The following is a 19,058-nucleotide window of genomic DNA, read 5'->3' as shown; positions in this document are numbered from 1 at the left end:
GAAACGAACAACCTTCACATCTGAACGCGCGAAAGCGGTCCATATCGGGCTGATTCCTCGCGGACAAAAGGAGGGACGATGGGTCTTCCGGTCCGGTATGCGCAGCTGGTGTACAGATTAATCTTCCTAATCGGGTCGTTACTTTCTACCGAATTTCACGGCGCGACATTTACGGTCCCGCGATCCCGTCATTATGAGCAAACGTAATTAATCCGCGCATACATCCAATTTGGCCGAGGACGGGGCGTTAAAACGATTAAACCGCCCAAACACGAGGCTGCACGATTAAATGCCCAGGTATAAATTGAATTCGCGCGTGCGCGCTCGGCCCGCCGGACGGTGCGGGTGCCTTGTATTCTTGGCGCGGCGTTTGACCGTAAGCCGATATCTAATTTACGGCTCGCGCTAATTGCACGGTGCTAGAGCGAATCGCCTAATGGAAGATTTCATGTGCTGTTTATTAACTCGCCTCACGGAGAGTGCGCATTCACGGTAGGTGCGGATATATCCCGAGTGTCGTACTTTCGCAGTTCAGCAGCGCGTTTCGGGGGATGATAAAGCCCGCGCGTATTCATTTAACGCGCACACGTGTCGCGCGCTAATTAATATAGTTCCCACGATGGATAGGGAGATCAGAATGAGACATGCACGGTGCCCTTCAATTCCTCCCCCCTCCCCACGTTTCATCCCCGTTAACCCACGTAAACCGGGTACGCTGGGAATCGAGTCGCAGAATTCGACCGACCACCCGACGTGGCAATTTGCGCGCGTGTATTTGCCGATGGAAGGCAGGAACAATTTGAGAACAGCATCGGGACACTCGCGACGCGCATCGCGGCGTAAAGAGACCGGCCGTGGGCGAGCGTCGCTCGTCAAAGGCGGCGTTGAAAAGAGCCCCGTCGGCGGAAGTAGAAAATGCTATTAGAGGAAGGCACCGCGTTCACGGTGACGATGCCTTTGCCGCCGCCGTCGCTCTGTCGTCAAACATTGTTATCCGTGCACCGCAACATGGATAAATTGCGCGAATGGTACAGCCATAATGGCGTTTTATTACGCTATCGCTAAAACGACGCCATAAAGCTGAATCAGAACCGTCGTTGTGTATACGCGCGCGCGCGCGCGCACAGCTCAGGGAGGTCTCTATCGGGTGTCTGCTGCAGAAGTAATTATCGGCGATACCGTTTATAATTGCTTTTACCGCGAAATTGTAAGTTTACGAGTGGGTGTGCTGGCGAATTAACGTCGGTGCTCCCGGGGGCGCTCCCTGAGTCATTAGTAATTGCTTACGGTTTGTTTGCAATGCCGGGTCAGCGCAAAAAGCGGCGCGAACGAGCGCGGCGCGCCGGTGTAATCTGGTTGTAACGTAATTTCTTGCCTCCGCGCGAGGTGGAGCGCAGATGTTCGTGAATTTCGCGCGTTGAATAAATAATAAACACTATAGAAATACCGCACGCTACGTACGCGCGGCATTATATATTCCAACGGCGCGTACCTCGTTAGTTATGTAACAAGTAATCGTCATCCTGGCGGCTTCACCCTCTCTCTCTCTTGTAAGTAGACACCGCCGAGCTCTGAATATACATTCTAAGTAGATATTCTAAGTAGTCGCTTCTCGTATCGCGTCTCCGTCGACTCGACCTTACCGGTGATAACTGCGACGCATAAATCGTGTCATCGGGAGCACGGCCACGACATCTTTTTGCTAACTTGCAGGCGAAATTAGCCCCTTCCCCTCCTCCTCCGCATCGTGCTGGGCGATTGCGGAGCCGAGCAGTTAACCGGGGCTTCTTCCTTGGCGCGAGACATTACGCAACAACGTCGCGAAGCACGACGACAGGCGCACATCGGCCGGCTGCACCCACAGTGACAAACAGAGGCATTGTGTTTTTGAGCAGTTGACACGTTGCCAAGACCGCCGGCGTGGTGGGCTCCCGGTGTACGAACACGTTGCTGACACGTGCGACACTCGGACGCGCAGCGAGGCGCGGCGTGTCGATGTTGTGTGTATGCACACCGCGCGTATACGACGCGAGCATGAAAGGACGAGCTTGCTTTGGCCCGATCATTAAGATGAATGGGCCAGCTGATTAATCGCACGCCGTTTGCCGTTGACACCGTCGGCTTTCCGCGCGGTCGCGTCGTCCCGCAGTCGCAGCTTTTCGGCTCTCGCTCTCTCTCTCGCTTGGTCTCTCTGGCCGGTGGTTTGTCAAATTCTTTAGCGCGCTGCCGCGAGGTGACGCACGAAGGCGTTACTGGAAAAATCGACGTCAAATGAACGGGGTGGCAGGAGGAAATTAAAAATGGATGAGGGTGGAAAAATGATGGCGGTATAATAGAGATAATAGCGGAGCGAGCGATGCCGATCTCTCTTGGGTTATCTATCATTTCGGGAGTTGCTGGTTGTGTTTGTGAAATAATCGATGGGGTGACCGCGAAATCGTAGAGTGAACGTTAAAGGAACGAAAAGGTGTCAGGATGATCGATCTGATAGGTGAGAGTGTGTGAAAAAGCGTTGAATGGAAACGTATCTTTGCAATAAGCTCTCTTTCTTCTCTTCTCCTTCTTTTTTTTTAGAGATGTGCGAACTATTCGAATTCCAATCCAATCGAATCCGATCTGAGTCGATTCGACTCCGAATCCCTAAACTGGAAATTCAATGGAACTTGTGTGAATCCATACAAAATATTAAATATGCACGGAGAAATTTACGCAAAATTCATATAGGAGTCAATATGATATTCGTTACCTAGGACATAGATTTTTAGCGTAAATACCCAGGGACAACCATGGGATCCTATATAGATTTCCTATTTAGATTCTCACCTGGTTTTGTTGCAACGATTTCATTCGATTCGGATTCGAAAGTAATAAGTGAGTTTCGATTCGACATAAAAAATCCTTGATTCACGCACATTTATATATTTTCTCATCACTTTCCTCTTTCACATATATCTTATTTCACGTATTCATTTCGCAATGTGTGTGTCGATTAGACGTACACGCTCCAATTTACAGTCGTACGAATATTTCTTCCTAATTACTGATACGATAGAGCGCTCGGCGAAGTGTCGATCATTCCGAACTGAATATCATTCGTTCGCAATTGACGTATCTCGCGATATCCCGCGCTGAATCGGTATCCCGTTAAATCCGGGCGTCTCCGCCAGATTGGAGATTCGGAATGTCAATTGCGCGATTTCGCTAAGGAGTTCGCACGTTAAGCCAACTTTGCTCGCGCACGAAAGGGGTAAGTTACGCGGCTACGCGGAGCACCTTGGAGCGCGCGCGACTTAGGTACGGTCCATTTCGCATCTCGAGGGGCGAATCGAGATTCCGCCAGTCCTCACCCCGTCCTACCGGAACTCCTTGAATTATTATCTTAAATCGCGGGTCGTGCGCTACGTACGAAATCGGACGTCTCGCTCGTGGGAAAGGCGGGAACGAATTGGGAACGACCGCGAGAAGATCTGCGGGATGATCCCGCAGGAATATCCACGTTCGCGAACCTTTGACCCGGGAACTTGATCTCGATGCAGGACGCTTCGATCCCTTTCGGATTTATGAGCGAGCGATCGATCGGATCGGCCAGATTTTTTCGCGACTTTTTGTCCCTTTCTCAGCGTTGAAAACGTCGCCACGTTGCCTATTCGAGCCTCATTATTCCTCGGCTAATTCAAGCTCGACCCTCGCTCGGCGAACATTTGACCAGAGGACCATCTGTTTGCATAACTTTTTAATTTGAAACTTCGTATACCTCTTGGCAGGTAAGCCTCAAATTAAATTCCTGTTAAAGCAAAGTCACTTGAAGTTAACGGGGGAGAGAACAAAGTTCGGTAGTATCTTTACACTATTACCAGAAGCTTATCTTGCCGAAATACTCTAACTTTCAATACAAGATGTGATTATAATTAAACAACTTCTCGGCAACTTAAATATTTTCGTAATTACACTTTCTATCCGAGTTTCGTTATGGCGAGAAACCGGCTCACGGCTCTTTCGAAAAATCCAATGACCGGAGGGAAATTGAGCGGGTCGGTCGCGCGAGCAACATGGGGGCATGCGTTCTGTATCATTATTTTTATATTGTTTCACAGACGCACGCTTTATTGATTAATAGACGCTGAACTCCCGTTATTATATCGACGTGTCGTTTGACATCTTACGAATCGCTTCGCACGCGACATTAATAATAATTCCCCTCGGAAATAGTGAAGTAACGTCGCGAATTAATAAACGCGACCGCGCATTGATAATTCTCAGTCGAGATATCTAGATCAAAGGTGGCCCTCGCGGTGGTTCTCTAATGAAGGACTACGCATCGACACACTCGGGTCGATTAGCATCGAATCGCCCATGCTAGAGCCACTTCCGTAATTACTGATCCCCGCTGAAGCGTACACGTTGCACAAGCCCTGCGTGCCAACTTAATTCCTTAGCCCGTTCGCGCTAAGTGAAATCCCCCGAGTCGGCTGCCAAGATTATTGCGAACGCTCGTGCAATCAAAATGCGATCTCACGAGTCGGACGCTGCACCTGCTCTCCGATTCTTCGACTATGCTTGCTGCCCAAACATTGCATGAGCGAATCTCTATTCACTGCGCGTAAATTGCCTCGCCAATTCAAATATGTGTTTGAAGTAATTAAATCGAAGGGTCTTTTGCAGAATGTGTGGAGAATTATCGAAGATAATTACTCTATTACCCCGAGAATAGATTACTTTATCGGATAAGACGCAATTTACATTTAATTATCTTTGAGAAGAGCTCCCGAATCGAAATTTTCGCCCTGTATCAAACTTTCAATTCTATTACACAGTAGATGGGAAAATAAATCACATATTTCAATTCTAATAATATGACATAATCCGTACTTTAGCCCTGACGATATCTTCTCTAAATAGAATAATTATCTATCTTATCTAAATTTTCTTTCTCGCTGTTTTAGCGTCAAAATAGGTCGTTGAAAGTCACATTAAAATTCGGTCTGTATACTACAAAAACGTCTGGTTGTGAGACGAGTCGCATTTTGGTTGAAGTAATCAGAATTCCTAGTTACAAGAACCACATGGGTCATAAGAATCAGAAATTCTGTTTCTTTTAACCAAAACGCATGGTTATTCACTTTCTGGTTAATGCAACTAGATTATTTCCATACAGAATTAAATCTCTCCTTACAGTCGAATAATAGTCGACTGTGATTGAAAAATTATTTCTACTGTTTACGTTTTTTTCTATGCTATGACCCTAAGAGAGTATTTGTGTATATGACGCGTTAAAATATTGTGCACTCTTCGGGAAGCAGTACTCGCGCGGAATTTCGAAAGACTCCATACGGAATTTTTCTCCGAGACCGAGTAACTTACCGTAATCCGCGACGATCGGGCGGCGCGTTAAGTACAATACAATCGTCCCGGAATCCCTCTTGAATAATACATCGGCTGACTTCGTCGGTAATAAACCCCATACGCGCTCGGCTCTAGGCTAGAGAAAGAGGAAAAGAGAAAGAGAGGGGAGAGAGAGAAAGCTCATTTCGGCTCACTTCGACATTCCAAAATCCACTTTGCCCTCAATGAAGTATAAATCGTGCTGATTCGCTCGGGGGTCGCTACCCGGGGAATTTGTCTTCCGGGTCTACATCAGTGGCAGTGCACGCTTGCCCGCTTAAACGCGATAAAGTCGGACGCGGATACGAACGACCGCGAGGATCCGAAGGGGTGATTTACGAAAGCACGTACACGCCAGGAACTTTGCCAGTGGAGAACAAAGAGAATGAGAAAGAGGGAGCGAGAGAGAGAGAGAGAGAGAGAAGGAGGAGGAGGGACAGAAGGAGTAGGTACGAGAAAGAGAGAGAAAGAGAGCCGGAGGGGATGAAGAGCGAAAGGGGAAGAGGGGGATTCTCCTCTCTCGCGAGGAGACAATAATTCTATTTTTCCACTCGCAGGCAAATCGACGGGACTAGTTACAACCACCAGAGTTACACACGCGACACCGGCGGCTCTTTATGCGCATGCAGCTAGCCGTTACTGGGAGGACGACGGCAAGGTACCACCTGCTGCACGTACCTCTTGCAAAGACATCGCGCGTCAGCTGCTCGAGGACGAGCCCGGCCGTAACATCAATGTACGTAATAATATCCCCGCGCGTTCGCACGCCGCGGAAATATATGGTGCTTCTTGTACTTTACGCATGGTCGATAACTATATTTCAAGTACAGTTTCAAGACGCCTCGATATTTGGAGAGGCGAGAAGAGAGTGAGAGCGAGCGAAACAGAGAGAGAGAGAGAGAGAAGGGGAGAATTCGGGACGATGTTTCATTTTGATTTACCATCCGCGCCGTCGTAAATCATCGCGCCGGGACACGAGTTGCGGGTTTTTTATAATCGTTCTATTACGTCCTAATACTACTTTTCCCGCGTTAATAATTAATAACCGCGATACTTTGAACGACGCCGCGCTCGGTTGGCGTCACTCTCGCCGCGCGGAAACCTTTTACTCGTATAAGCTGCGCGCGTGATAAAACTTCGCTTGATGAATCGTCCGAGCGGCGTCGAGTGACAGTTATTTACGAACGGACGCAGATTCTCGTTCGGAAGCAGATGCAGGGAAATCTCGCTCGTTCGTTCTCCCGCGTCTCCTTCTCTAATAAAGTTCGAAAATAAAACGTTTAGACATCTCGCCGGGCAGCACGTTCGCAGCGCGGAAAGTTGAGAGGTGCGACGATCGCGGCGGATGGTAAAGCCTGTCCGATACGAAGCCCTGCGCGCCGGGTGACGTATAGGTTTTTGCAGTTATGACTCTCCCCTGCATACGAGTGGACGTAAAACCTGTATCGGGGCTCGTTCGTCTCCTTTATCGCGTTTTATTGCGCCCTTCTATCTTATATCGATAGACATAAAACATACACGTCGCAGCCTATTCGCGCCTTTTATCGCGCGACGCTTGTCCTGCAGCGCCCGTTTCGTCCCGATCGAACCATCAAAACGAAGGGAGGATGAACTATCGCAGCTTGGCGTGTGAGCGGCGAAACCGAGCTGTTATTCATCGCGAGAGAAGCGTCCGAATCGATCTATCCGCCACAGGACTTCTCTGGGGATTCTTATTGCGCGCGAAGGAGAGACGAAACAGCGCAAGATGTGGAGAGACCGAGGACGCGAGTTAATTAGCGACCGTTACATCACCGGGACGACTTGTTTCCCGGGGAGAAAAAAGAAAGAGGAATTTTCTCGCCCCGGCCCGAAGCAAGAACTATCCGCGGGCGATTTTATTGGCGCGTGGCGCTCCCTCGGAAAGTTCGAACGAAACTTTCTTTCTCATTAAAGTCGATCCCGCGCGCCTCGTCAGAACGTCATGGATAGGCGGAATCAGAGGTCGATGAGTGCGGCCTCTCTGATAAATTCAAATTTTCCGATCCAACGGTCGGGGCCAAATCTGTTCGCAGTGTGCATGAGAATTCGTCAAGTACGGCGGTACCTTGGCTTAATTGCGTATCGATCTTTCTCTCTCTCTCTCTCTCTCTCTCTCTCTCCTTTTCTCAAATTACGAATGGTATTGATCACGCGGAGAATCAGACGAAACAAAAATGCGGATCGTTAACGTGTTTTACGTTTCCGCAAAAACGTGGGAATATGTCCGATAATCGATACGTTAGGAAATAATCGTTCTAGTGCGTCACAGAGGGACGTGATGTAATACTGTAAATTACATTTTGTCGGATTTTATCAGACGAGAAGGGAAACGCGAACTTTTTTGAGAAATAAACATCGCGCCGCGAGAGATATCGTGGAGTAGCGGAATTTTTGCTCTCACTCTCGCGATAGAATTCAAGGGGGCTTCCTGTCGCCGTAATTAAAAGTCGAGACAAGTTGCCGAAGATGAGAAGTTGCGTTTCTCGCCAATCTGCCGGCGAGAAGCACCGTTACATAGATAACGATACTCGACGTTCGCACTTGAAATGCAGAGACTTGCGGTCGGTACAGGTGGTGCTCGGCGGCGGCAGGCGTCACTTCGTGCCGAAGGTGACTCTGGACCCTGAAGAGCCGGACAAGGAGGGCAGACGACTAGACGGCCGAAATCTGATCGAGGAGTGGTCCAGGAACTATCGTCTGCGGAGCATACCCGCGAGATACGTTGCGAACAAGGAGCAATTCGAGAACGTGGATCCGCGGAAGGTGAACCGCCTCTTAGGTAAGTAATCTCGAATATTATAACATCTCTCGCTGTATCTTGTAAATTAATGCATAATAGCGGTGCACCGTCGAGATCGTGCGGGGTTATCGACGTGTTTCCGTGATCCCTCTTGACTCCTCGTCTTGTAAACATACTGAAATCCCTATTCAGGACAGTCTAACAAAGTTACATATGCGTGATTAGCCAATCACGCTGATATCGTGTACCGTTGACGTATTCCGTGTACACAGACTTACGACTCACCGGTTAATTACGCGATATTACCGTGTGTACTTTAATCCATACACAGAATGGATGGCGCTCTCCTCCCTTTGTTACTCTAATCCGTCATACATAGATGACCAATCTGATCATATTCCACGAGACTCGATTTTGTTAAATTTTCATCACGAGAACATATTCCCATATTGCGGGAATAGAGTGATTTGAATGGACTGCGTGGAGACTCGAAATTATATCTGCGCGGATTTACGTTCTAGAATGGTACTTTGTACCGTTCTATTCTATCTGAAAATTTCGACGCAAATTGAATTGCAAAAACGTCGAATTTGTCATATGTTTACGAGTCGAGCGCTCGTGACGTTCGTCGCTTTTCCAAATTTCGTCGCTTTCATTGCCCTTTTGCCGCGCAATTTAAAAAAATTGCGTCGAAACCTGATAGAGAAAAGGCCGTGATATCGCTCGATGATTATTTTAATATTAAAACAACCAGCCATGATTATTTAAATGCGATTTCTGAATAACGGCTTAATTCACGTATAAAAGACGCACGCCCGTCCATTTAAATTTGCAGTCAGATGCGCGCGGGGGGATGCATTACAATGGTTTACAAGAATTTAATTCAACGCCCGTTCGCGTTCTAGATTTATGCGTAATGCGATTGGTCGTTCTGTCGTATTAATTGCGCGCCGCTGTTAGTCCCGTAATCAGCGTATTAATTATTAGACATTCAGCGTTCGGAATATGAGATTACATCGTGTCTATCGATCGCCACTGTTGATTCCTCTAACTATCTATCTCTCTCTCTCTCTCTCCCTAGCTAGCTAGTTAGCTAGCTAATAAGATAGAGTATTAATTGCTGATGGGTGGAGTGAAACTCTGAGTTATCAGTTTGTTGCTCGCGATTAGCGTCAGTGAGCGATAATGGTTTGTGGGTAACGCAATTGTACGGTCGTAAAGAGAAGCTTTGAGCCCAAAATTGATTTGAATATAAGAAGAAGACGTGAGAGGAACAAAAGAGAGACAGGAATAGCATAGTAGTAGTATAGAGTGCAGTGTAGACAGAAATGCTGCAGTGAATCACAGATTGGAATCTTATCGAATAACTACCGCGATATGAAAACCTTCATAAAGAGATTATCTTATCTATTATCAGCCTTTTTAGAGGACTACATTAGCAAAATGTCATGTTGTTGTTTAACTTTATATAATTCGAAATATGTACAACGAATATGTACGAACGAGTTGTTAATAACGATCAAAACACACAAATATTCGCATGATAAGTTCAAGTTTAAGAAGAATGAGGAAGCGCGTATAATTAAATGCTAAAGTGTATCTTAAAAACGTCTCGAAGTGCTCCGAAGTAAAAATGCATTATAATAAATGCAAACTATTGTATATTGATATATTAGCGCCACTACGTAACGGGCTATTAAACAAATGATTCCATAAGTAATCGTTAGAATGAATCACCTAATAAAGGAGATGTTAACGGGAGGAAGGTCATAAAGAACTATAATACCATCATTTCCTCAACTATTTCTACTATACTATTATTATACTATTACTGCTAATACATTTGACTAATTAACGTTGAAACGACAGTTACGAAAAGTAACGAGATGATGCGAGCTCATGTCGGGAACGGATGTTTCGGTCCGTCGATTCGCAAACAGCCAATCTGTCCTTTCCCATTTTCTTTCTTTGTCAAGGTGATCCGCGGCGGATTTAACGAGTTTCGCGATTACACACGCGCTTCCTCCGTTCTTCGTTTCTCATATCTTATTTTTCGATTTCACGGTGTCTTGATCTCCTCCCGCTCGCGCGTCCTCCTCACCCCGCCCGCCTCACTCGTCCATACGGTTACACGGGCTTGTTTTCTGTGTAACGCGATCCAATTATTTGCCGGAACTTACTTTCGTCGCCGCAGGTCTCTTCGCCTATTCTCACATGGACTTCGACGTTGACCGGAACACAAACGACACCGGCGATCCCTCTCTAGCCGAGATGACGATTAAGGCGCTTCGGATACTGGCGAGGAATCCCGAGGGATACTTCCTCTTCGTGGAAGGTAAGTCAGAAGTTACGACGCCTGGGAAAGAGCCACTTACAACTTTGTGGCAGAGCGAGAGTAGCTCGGTTGCAAGAGATACATTTCCGGCGGGGGGCGTCAACACTCACCCGCTGCCGCTGGTTTAAAACATTTAGGGTGTTCCGGGAAACGTGAATCGGCGTCTCCGCGTGCACTGCTACCGCGAATGCTGGCGCTACCCGGAGAGATGACGGGGTTTACAAATATATAAATCCGCGGCACACCGGGGCAAGCTTTCGGCGAGAATAATATCGCGCGCTGAAGTTTCAGCGAGAAATCTCTTAAATCTATCTTGCTTCCACGACGATCGTATACGAAACTCGAATGCAATCGCGATTACTCGCCCTTAAGTCGGCGCGCTTTTATCGTCGCGCACTTACTTAGATATTATTTCGCGTTTTAATCTCGTTGATAGCGCACGTCGGAAACGAAGTAACGCGCGATGCGCCAACTTCGCTCGCACACAGGCGCAACGCACGTTCGCGAGGATGCACTAAGCTTAAGTAACAGTACGCAAAATTGTCAATGGTCACTTTTCACATTATCATCCCCCCCGCGAAAGGGATGGATTACTTTCGCCGAGGAACTACCGTCGTCTCGGCAAACTGCTGGAGATTGAATGCTTCTGAGCCTTTATAGCAGTTAGCCGCTTCCACGCTATGCGGTTGCGGTTTCCGACGTGTGTTCGTGCATTTCGGAAAGTTGCCCGCCACATCTAGATTCCGCGCGCATACACGGTGTCTCTGACGAACCGTGTTTCTTACAAATCGATGATCATCAAAGGACGTGCTGTCGCACGTTAACGGCGCCCCCGGTACTTTGTTAAGTGCGCCGGAAAATTTGCCTCCTCGACTCTTTACTTGGTCGCGAAGCGAACGATATTTGTCAATCTTTCTGAAATTCGCAAATTTCACTTCTTTCTTCGTTGCAAAAGGGCACAATAATTTCCATAATTTTGATAGAAACGTTACGCGACTGACGTGACCATATACCCGAGTCGAAAATTTTGTTCTACTTTTATTCTGGAAATATCGTCGAATTTGAAGGATCAATAGAAAATTTCGCGAAATATAATCGCTATACGTGGCAAAAAATCTTGTGTTAAAAACGATCCATTGAAATTTTTGTGTTACTTTAATATGAGGGATATGTTAAAAAATACACAATTATATGTTTAATTAAGCATATTCTCCTTGTTAACGTATTGCTTTTTAACATATTCACCTTGTTAAAGTAACCTTATTACCGTAAGTAAATTTCAGTGAACCGTTTTTAACAAAATTTTTAACCAAATTTTTTTATTGTCTACAGACTATTGTTTTTTATTGTGCACATGCTTTCGGTGTTACGAATGGTTACTTGCCACTATTTTTAGGTTCATTTAAGGAAGACTTATCTAGGAATTATTTAATGTTTGATTATCTCAATGGCCTACTTACATTTAATCTTTCTCAATTCTCAATTTTTCAATAAGTAATGGATTAATTATATAACTTATTCAATTACAAATAGAGTATTGCGATGAACAAATATTGAATAATCTAATGGAAATGAATGAGTAAATAGAGAAATAGAACAACTAAATTTTTTTCCTTTCGTAGTACCTTCATTATTTCTTATCGAAGTTAGAAATTTCGATTAGATAAATTAGATAGGAATAGGATTTTTATTCATTAGATTAGATTAGATTCAAATCAGGTAGAAAAGAAGGAGTTGTATGCCTCGTTAGCGACTTTCTGCGTTCTATAATCCGTCCTGGAGTCAGCTCCTGGTCGTCATCGTGACTAGATCTTCATATACCAGTGACGTAAACTAATAATCGCGCGTTAGTCGACGAAGATCATAGAATATTGATGAGTAACATTTTCGATATGTACCGTGTGTGACTGCCCTAATTCATTTATAATTAACAATTGGATAATCCGATAAATTGAAAGTCTGCAATATTTTCGGAAACGTTAATATCATGATTTCTCAGTCACTGTATGTGCTCGTTATTGATTAGCGAGCGACAATAGTTAGCAATTGGGTGGGAGCTTTATCCTTTTCGAAGCTGTCAATTGTTTTGATACTCTCGCACGTCGCGTACTTTTCCGTGACCGAGTCATAATGTTTCAAGTCGACGAGCGGCACACGTATCGCGGAGTATATGAATCGATATTTTGTTTATAATTTTTGCTTAACATACAATTGAAATATTTCGTCAGTTATTGAGATATTAAATTATATGTTTGCTAACACATATTTCTCCGAGCGAATCGTATCTATCGCGAGTGTGTTAGTGCTAGTGTCAGTGTCAGTATCATGACGGATCAGCTAGGATGTTGGATCGAGAAACCAGGACGGAGGACGCAGGACGCCGTGACGCGGGCAACAATACATCATATGTTTCCAGGTATGTCGAATTATTTATTGCACAGAATGTTTCGATTTTAACGGACGTTTCACGAATTCACGGAGCATTAGAAGATACCCGAGCCGAATTTAGGCCTGTATTTATAGTTGTCACTTGAAACTTATCTTTTGTGAGATACTCCAATTTTATTTTCGAGTTAGTTTTCCAGTTGAATCATATGATACATGTGATATTATATCTATAATTCGACTAAAAAAATAGAATATTTAATTCTATATTCAATATGAATATCTCACCTGAGACAAGTTTCAAGTAATAATTATTAATACGGATTTTAGAATTTATTAAGGCCGACATTTATAGTCTGTCATTATTTGGTAAAAAGTAATCATAACTTTATGAATTGATGATTGGTATTTGTTAATCTATAATACACTTACTTCAATTAACAAAAAATATTATCGATTCAAACGGCCAAGTAACGGTTTACAAATATGAATTTGTAATTTCTTATTCCTTTGCATGTCGTAAATAATTTACAACTACAAGTACTGATTTAAGTTTCGCAAAAGTTTGTTTCTCTATTAATGCTATCCTTCAGGTTCGACGGTATTTGCAGGGTTAATGCAGAACCAATATTTCGACTTGGGTATACAGTTCAAAAAAATCGGGAAACGTGTAAGCACGGGAACTAATCAGTTTCCAATCTGTGCGAATAAAAATAAACAGTTTATTCAGGATGAATAATAATGATGGATGAGCGCACGGCGCTCGGATATCAAAATTTATAATGACTTTAGCCGGCAGATTGTTCTATCGATCATCGCGTGGTGAGCGGTATACGCATAGATGCGTCGAAGAGATGTGGAGACAGAAAGAGGGAGAGAGAGAGAGAGAGAGAGGAAAAAAAATAAATGACATGTCAGAGAAAAAAGCATTTGCAATTCAATGGGGCTATCCGATGTGTAAAAGCGGACGTGCTTTTATACCACGTATTCGCGTCCGAATTTCGGTTTAGTCAGCAATGCAATAAAGCATGATTATGAACTGCGAGCGTGCATTATGATAAATCATTTTCTACACATTCCGGTTATTCGATTTTGCAAATGGAGGACGCGCACACGCGATCGGTGAGTTGTTTCGGTGATTTTGAAAAACCATCCACGTCAAAGGTGACAAATAACGGGCGATTTATAGCGGAGGTAAATCATTAACGGATTTACGACAGGCGCCGGTCGTAGTGCGGAATACTTTTTGTGCTGAGTGCCCCGGAAATACGACCATTTGTCCCACCTATGGATTTTTTATGTTAGCGTACACCAAGTGGGAATTACGAGGAAATTTCAAGCGAACGTTGCCTTTTGTAGATTTAAATTTTCAATTTTACTCCTTTTTCTACAGTTGAGCTCTCATCGAAAGTTCGATTGTCCGTTCGTGAATTCGACCGAGCAAAATTTGACTGACAAAAATCGCTAAAGCTTCTTTGACAGGTATGCTCGTTCGAATGGAAGTCCTTCGCTCGATTTTTCCCTCCTTAAATTGACAACAGCTCTCGCAAATTCGGCTTCTTCTTCCGAGAGATCGCGTGCTGCGCGAATGAAATATTAAAGCAGAAATACGGCTATAATGGCCCTCAATGGAGCGTTGCTTTTGTGAATCGGTAAAAGCGTCTCTCCTTTGGGAATATTGAGTCAGCTTTCTGTGCTTTACCGAGTTTATCGTTCTCCACACTCGGCGAATAACCGGGCACACCTCGGTTGACGCTTCACCACCGTTGTGCGTACGTGTATGCGCTCGTAATCGATGCAAATTGATGCAGTCCGGCGGTTTTGTAAACGAGACATTTTTTCGCGATTTCCGCTGATCTGAGCGTATTCTTATCGGAAAATCGAAACTCGTTCTCTTTTTCCTGTCTTCTCTCTCTCTCTCTCTCTCTCATCAGTGCATATGCATGTATAACGCGTTCGGAAACTTCGCGCTGCAGTTGCCTGAGCGAAATAGCTGTTCGTACTTGCAGATTGTGACAATTTGATTAAGTTATTCTGATTAGATAGCACGTGAAAGCGCGCTACTATCTTTCAAAAAGGCCGACGCTACTGCATCAAATACTACACTATTACTACTCGCGTGTCCGCGCGAGGCTCACCGTGCGAGCCGTATCGGCAACCCTGCCGAAAAAAATGCATTATTCACCCGGTGAAAAAAATATGTGAGAGTTAAAACGGGTTTTAGATAAATGAAAGTCGTCGCGTGCATTAGTTTCATACGTTGTTGTAAATATGAAAGTACTCTTAAAAGGGTTTTTTTCCGGGGAAAAAAATGTTGCGTGTGGTTGATATTTTTGATTATTTAACAGAAATTAATACCAGGGAGGCATTATTTATTTTATTCTTTGTATGGGATATTACGCGAAATAAAATTTAATATAAGCAATAATATATCAATTATATTCAGAATATTATTTCTCGTAGTGTATAACACAACCGATAAATTGCACGCACATATAATGTTTATCGGAGAAAATCAAATTCATTCCGTTGCAAAATTTATACGAGCTCAACCTTCGTATATTAAGTTTAACGACATTCTTGATCTAAAGATACCCAGAAAGTAGCACGAAAGAGTTAATATGTGAGAACGAAACGATAAATAAGGTAAATTTACATAATTGGCTTTTTATCGGAAACAATTTTCTTCGATGGGATTAAAAAGCTCGTTAGAGTCGCTGGATTAAACTTGTTGAGAGGCGAGCGGAGTGAGAGTAGAATAAAGTAGAGAGAGAGAGAGAGAGAAACTTTGTATGAAAAATTACGCTGTAGGTATATTTTCCTGAAATGAATTCTGCGCGTCGATGATACACTTTAAAAATATCAATTTGCTTTGCTCATCAGCCCCGCGTATCAGTTACGTTATTGAGCTTTTACGCGGTATTTGCTTACAGAAGACGTTCTGAAAATATTTGTCGAGCTTGACGAATATGCCCTACATATGTGAGAATGTTGTCGCAAGTACATCCCGGAATAAGCGTTAAAATACACGTCGAACATGCATGGAGACAGCCATGCGTTGTTCGTTGCGGTAATGTGAATGAGATCGCTGAGTTAGAGATTACCGCGTTTCCGCGTTCCGGGGAAACTTCATCAGTGGGATTGTCCTCGCGACACGGTCTCCTCATTGTACGCAATCGGCATCGGGATCTCGACGCCGCGGCTAAAGTTTCGCAACGCGCAACTGTTGCTCCAAACTACATCTAGCCGGGAAAGTTTATTGCGCGGTAATACATTTCGATGCGATTTATCGCGCGCGCGGATCATTGAGAGCACCGCGAGCATCCTTTCGACCGCAAACACGTTAACCCAATTCACCGAGCCCGGCAGAAAATTTTCACACACCGCCGAAAGGTCGAACTCTGGTCTAGCCAACCTGTAATAGAATTATACATCCCGCCGCGTAACTATTCGTCAGAACTTGTTCTTCTTGTAGAGGCAAATGGATTTTTTGACATTTTTCACGCGTGACGAGGCTTACAAGCGAAGAACAAATTGAGACGCGCACGTAACGCTAACTTGACGGAAATATATGGGGGAGACCGTGACTAATTGGCACACTTTTTACATCTTATTTTTTTTTTTCATTTTTTTTCCGTGCAGCATTTTATGCCTCTCTTTAATATAATTCGAAGGTACAATCTATCGGCAATAGAAAAGAATATACACTGAAAAGTTTATAAGTAAATTTATAGAAGAAATCGGCTTTATCTTGAAGAATGTCAAGTGTGTCGACTTAGTTAACGGGGTACGTTGGCACGAATACGAGTAAGTTGGCTACATCAAGTATGGAGTAAATCGGTTACACCAAGACATTTTATTTTCATTGTATTATATATCTCAAGCTATATTGAAACGACGATATAGCGATTTATCTCTTTAATTAGATTCAATTGAATACAACTTAAGATGTAATAAGCTAACCTAAAAGTGCAACCATCATTTCATAATCGTTGCACATAATGAAATACAACTCGTGTCATATGTGTCAATGATGGTTTTGCATTTCTCACTTGCTTGATCCCGCAATTTGCTAGAAAATCACCGAAATATAAACGGTGTGTCAACTTACCCTTATAGCCAACTAGCCCCGGTCTCTCTTATATCTTCTTCGAAAGAAAGGAAGAATAAATAATTACGCAAAAGAAGATTCAATAAAAGAGCATTTCAAGACGCCGCTGTAAGAACACATATCGATTCCTCGCGTACGATAACTTTTTTCTCAGCTCCCACCCTTGTCCGGCGATTTTTGCGGCGATTGCCCAAAAAGAAGTAGCGCGTCCGTGCCGGAAGATATTTTCTCGTCAGTCGTTCGCAAAGATAAATGCATAACGTCCGAACTTCCTGTTAAGCCCTTATCCGAGATAAACCTCAAGTCGACCTAAGGCTCGTTTGCACGTCGAGCCGCTGTCGGCTGAGTTTCAGCAGCCGATGGATGTGTTTACACGTCACGTTCTCTGATGCATAGTCACGCGGTCAGGTTTTGGCTGGGGTAAGGGACGTCAAGCTTGGAAGCTAAATGGGTCATCTGAATATTAATTTCGAACGTTGCAGACGCGGTGTAGATGCCGGCGGTGATATGTCTTAACTGCGCCGGCTATTTTAAGGGCGCACGTCCGGTCCGAAAGTGTTGTGTTAATTTGACACAAAAGGGCATGATAACGTGTTAATATTTACAACTTGTATACGCACGGTGATTACGGTGAAGAGTGCTCAGTCATCATTATAATTACACGCCACTTTTTGTCATTCGCTCGCGAAAAATACACCGGCGATTAATTCCCGACCGCTTAATATATTTTCGGTATGCAGAATTTAATTGGTGTTTATAAATTTACACGAGAACGTGGATTTAATTGAATCGCGCTGTGAAGCTCCTTCATATTCGTTCGTTCGATCGCAGGAACGCGTGATGATGTAAAAACGATACTCGCGAGCCACCAATTGGGAAAAATATATCGCGTGAGTACTCGCACGACGGTCTATCTTATTACTTCCCGGTGAATACACAAGCCGTGGTAAAACTCGGGATATCCTTCTTGGCTTCACGTTCACGCTTGATATATACACACCCATATTCCCACCCGCAACAATTTATCGCAGAAAAACGAAACCCGCTTACGATGCTTAGTCCACGCGTTATTCCACCATATAATCTTCTTTATCCCCGAGGCTTTGCGTCATCGGACGAACAAGAACATGTATTATTACCGGGCGATAAAATATCTTTATTGCCGCTTGAAACCATATTTTCGCCATCCGAACGACTCCGACGTCGTCCGTACATTTTTCATGGAAAGGATGGCAAGGTTAGCATTTCGAGAACCCGATGTCAACTTTATGCGTCACCTTTGTGTAAAAGCGACGAATTATGGATAACTATCGTAACTAACGCTTCGTACGCCTCGAGGTTCCGAAGCGGAAAAATTTTGCGTCGCTCGCGATCTGAATCAAGCATTCCTCCGTCGAAAAGACAATTTTATCATATAAATATAGAATTAATATGAGAAGTTGAATCACTGATAAGCGGGTGTCCTCCATACGGGAAAAAAACTGCAAGAATGCGAAAAAATTACCGATAGCGAGGGCATTTGATCCTTCGGGAGATACTTGGTACATTTCGATTGTTTTGCTAAAATGTAAATTAATCTAACCGTCAGTTGTTCCATTTATATTACCCATCTTTTCATCGTATTTTCATCGCGTCAGGCAGCTGTTCAATGCTGCGAGTGAGTGATTTAACCTCGAGTGAGTAATTTTCATCGCCATCTCGAGCGTTCGAGTAGTTTCGCGTCTCGATACACGAAATGATGAAAGTGACCATTTTCGATGACATTAAAATGCGGTGGAAACATCAATTCGGAATAATCGTACAGTGTTTATTAACACCGGAAGAATTCGCTGATAGACCGTCATTTTTCGACAAATTTATGTTTCGTTCGCTCGTAAAAAACGCAATAATACCGCGCTTAACCGGCCGAGCGCCTTATCATCGTCCCCTGATTCGACGAGAAACCATTTCCGGCGGCACATTTAGCACGGGCATTCAGCGATGATGTGGCGGCACGGTAACGTGAAAAACAGGAAAATGAAACCGGCGAGCGATGATTAGATAACGAATAGCTTCGCGTCACACGCAATTCGAAAGCAACGCCT

General features: G+C 44.2%; 1 protein-coding gene across 2 annotated transcripts in view; it reads left to right on the top strand.

Annotated features, from left to right (window-relative positions):
* The window catches only part of LOC106748000 (alkaline phosphatase-like), a 206,526-nt gene that overhangs the window by 141,364 nt on the left and 46,104 nt on the right, over window positions 1–19,058 (top strand). For both annotated transcript variants that reach the window (XM_014626127.1, XM_014626128.1), the window contains 3 exons: window positions 5,940–6,118; window positions 7,975–8,182; window positions 10,338–10,478. In XM_014626127.1, coding sequence (XP_014481613.1) covers window positions 5,940–6,118; window positions 7,975–8,182; window positions 10,338–10,478 — 528 coding nt within the window. The remainder of the gene's footprint in view (window positions 1–5,939; window positions 6,119–7,974; window positions 8,183–10,337; window positions 10,479–19,058) is intronic.

Source organism: Dinoponera quadriceps, unplaced genomic scaffold (assembly GCF_001313825.1).
Source record: "Dinoponera quadriceps isolate SergipeBrazil2010 unplaced genomic scaffold, ASM131382v1 scaffold2167, whole genome shotgun sequence".
In the NCBI taxonomy this organism is placed as follows: Eukaryota; Metazoa; Arthropoda; class Insecta; order Hymenoptera; family Formicidae; genus Dinoponera; species Dinoponera quadriceps.
This window is presented reverse-complemented; position numbering and strand designations above follow the sequence as displayed.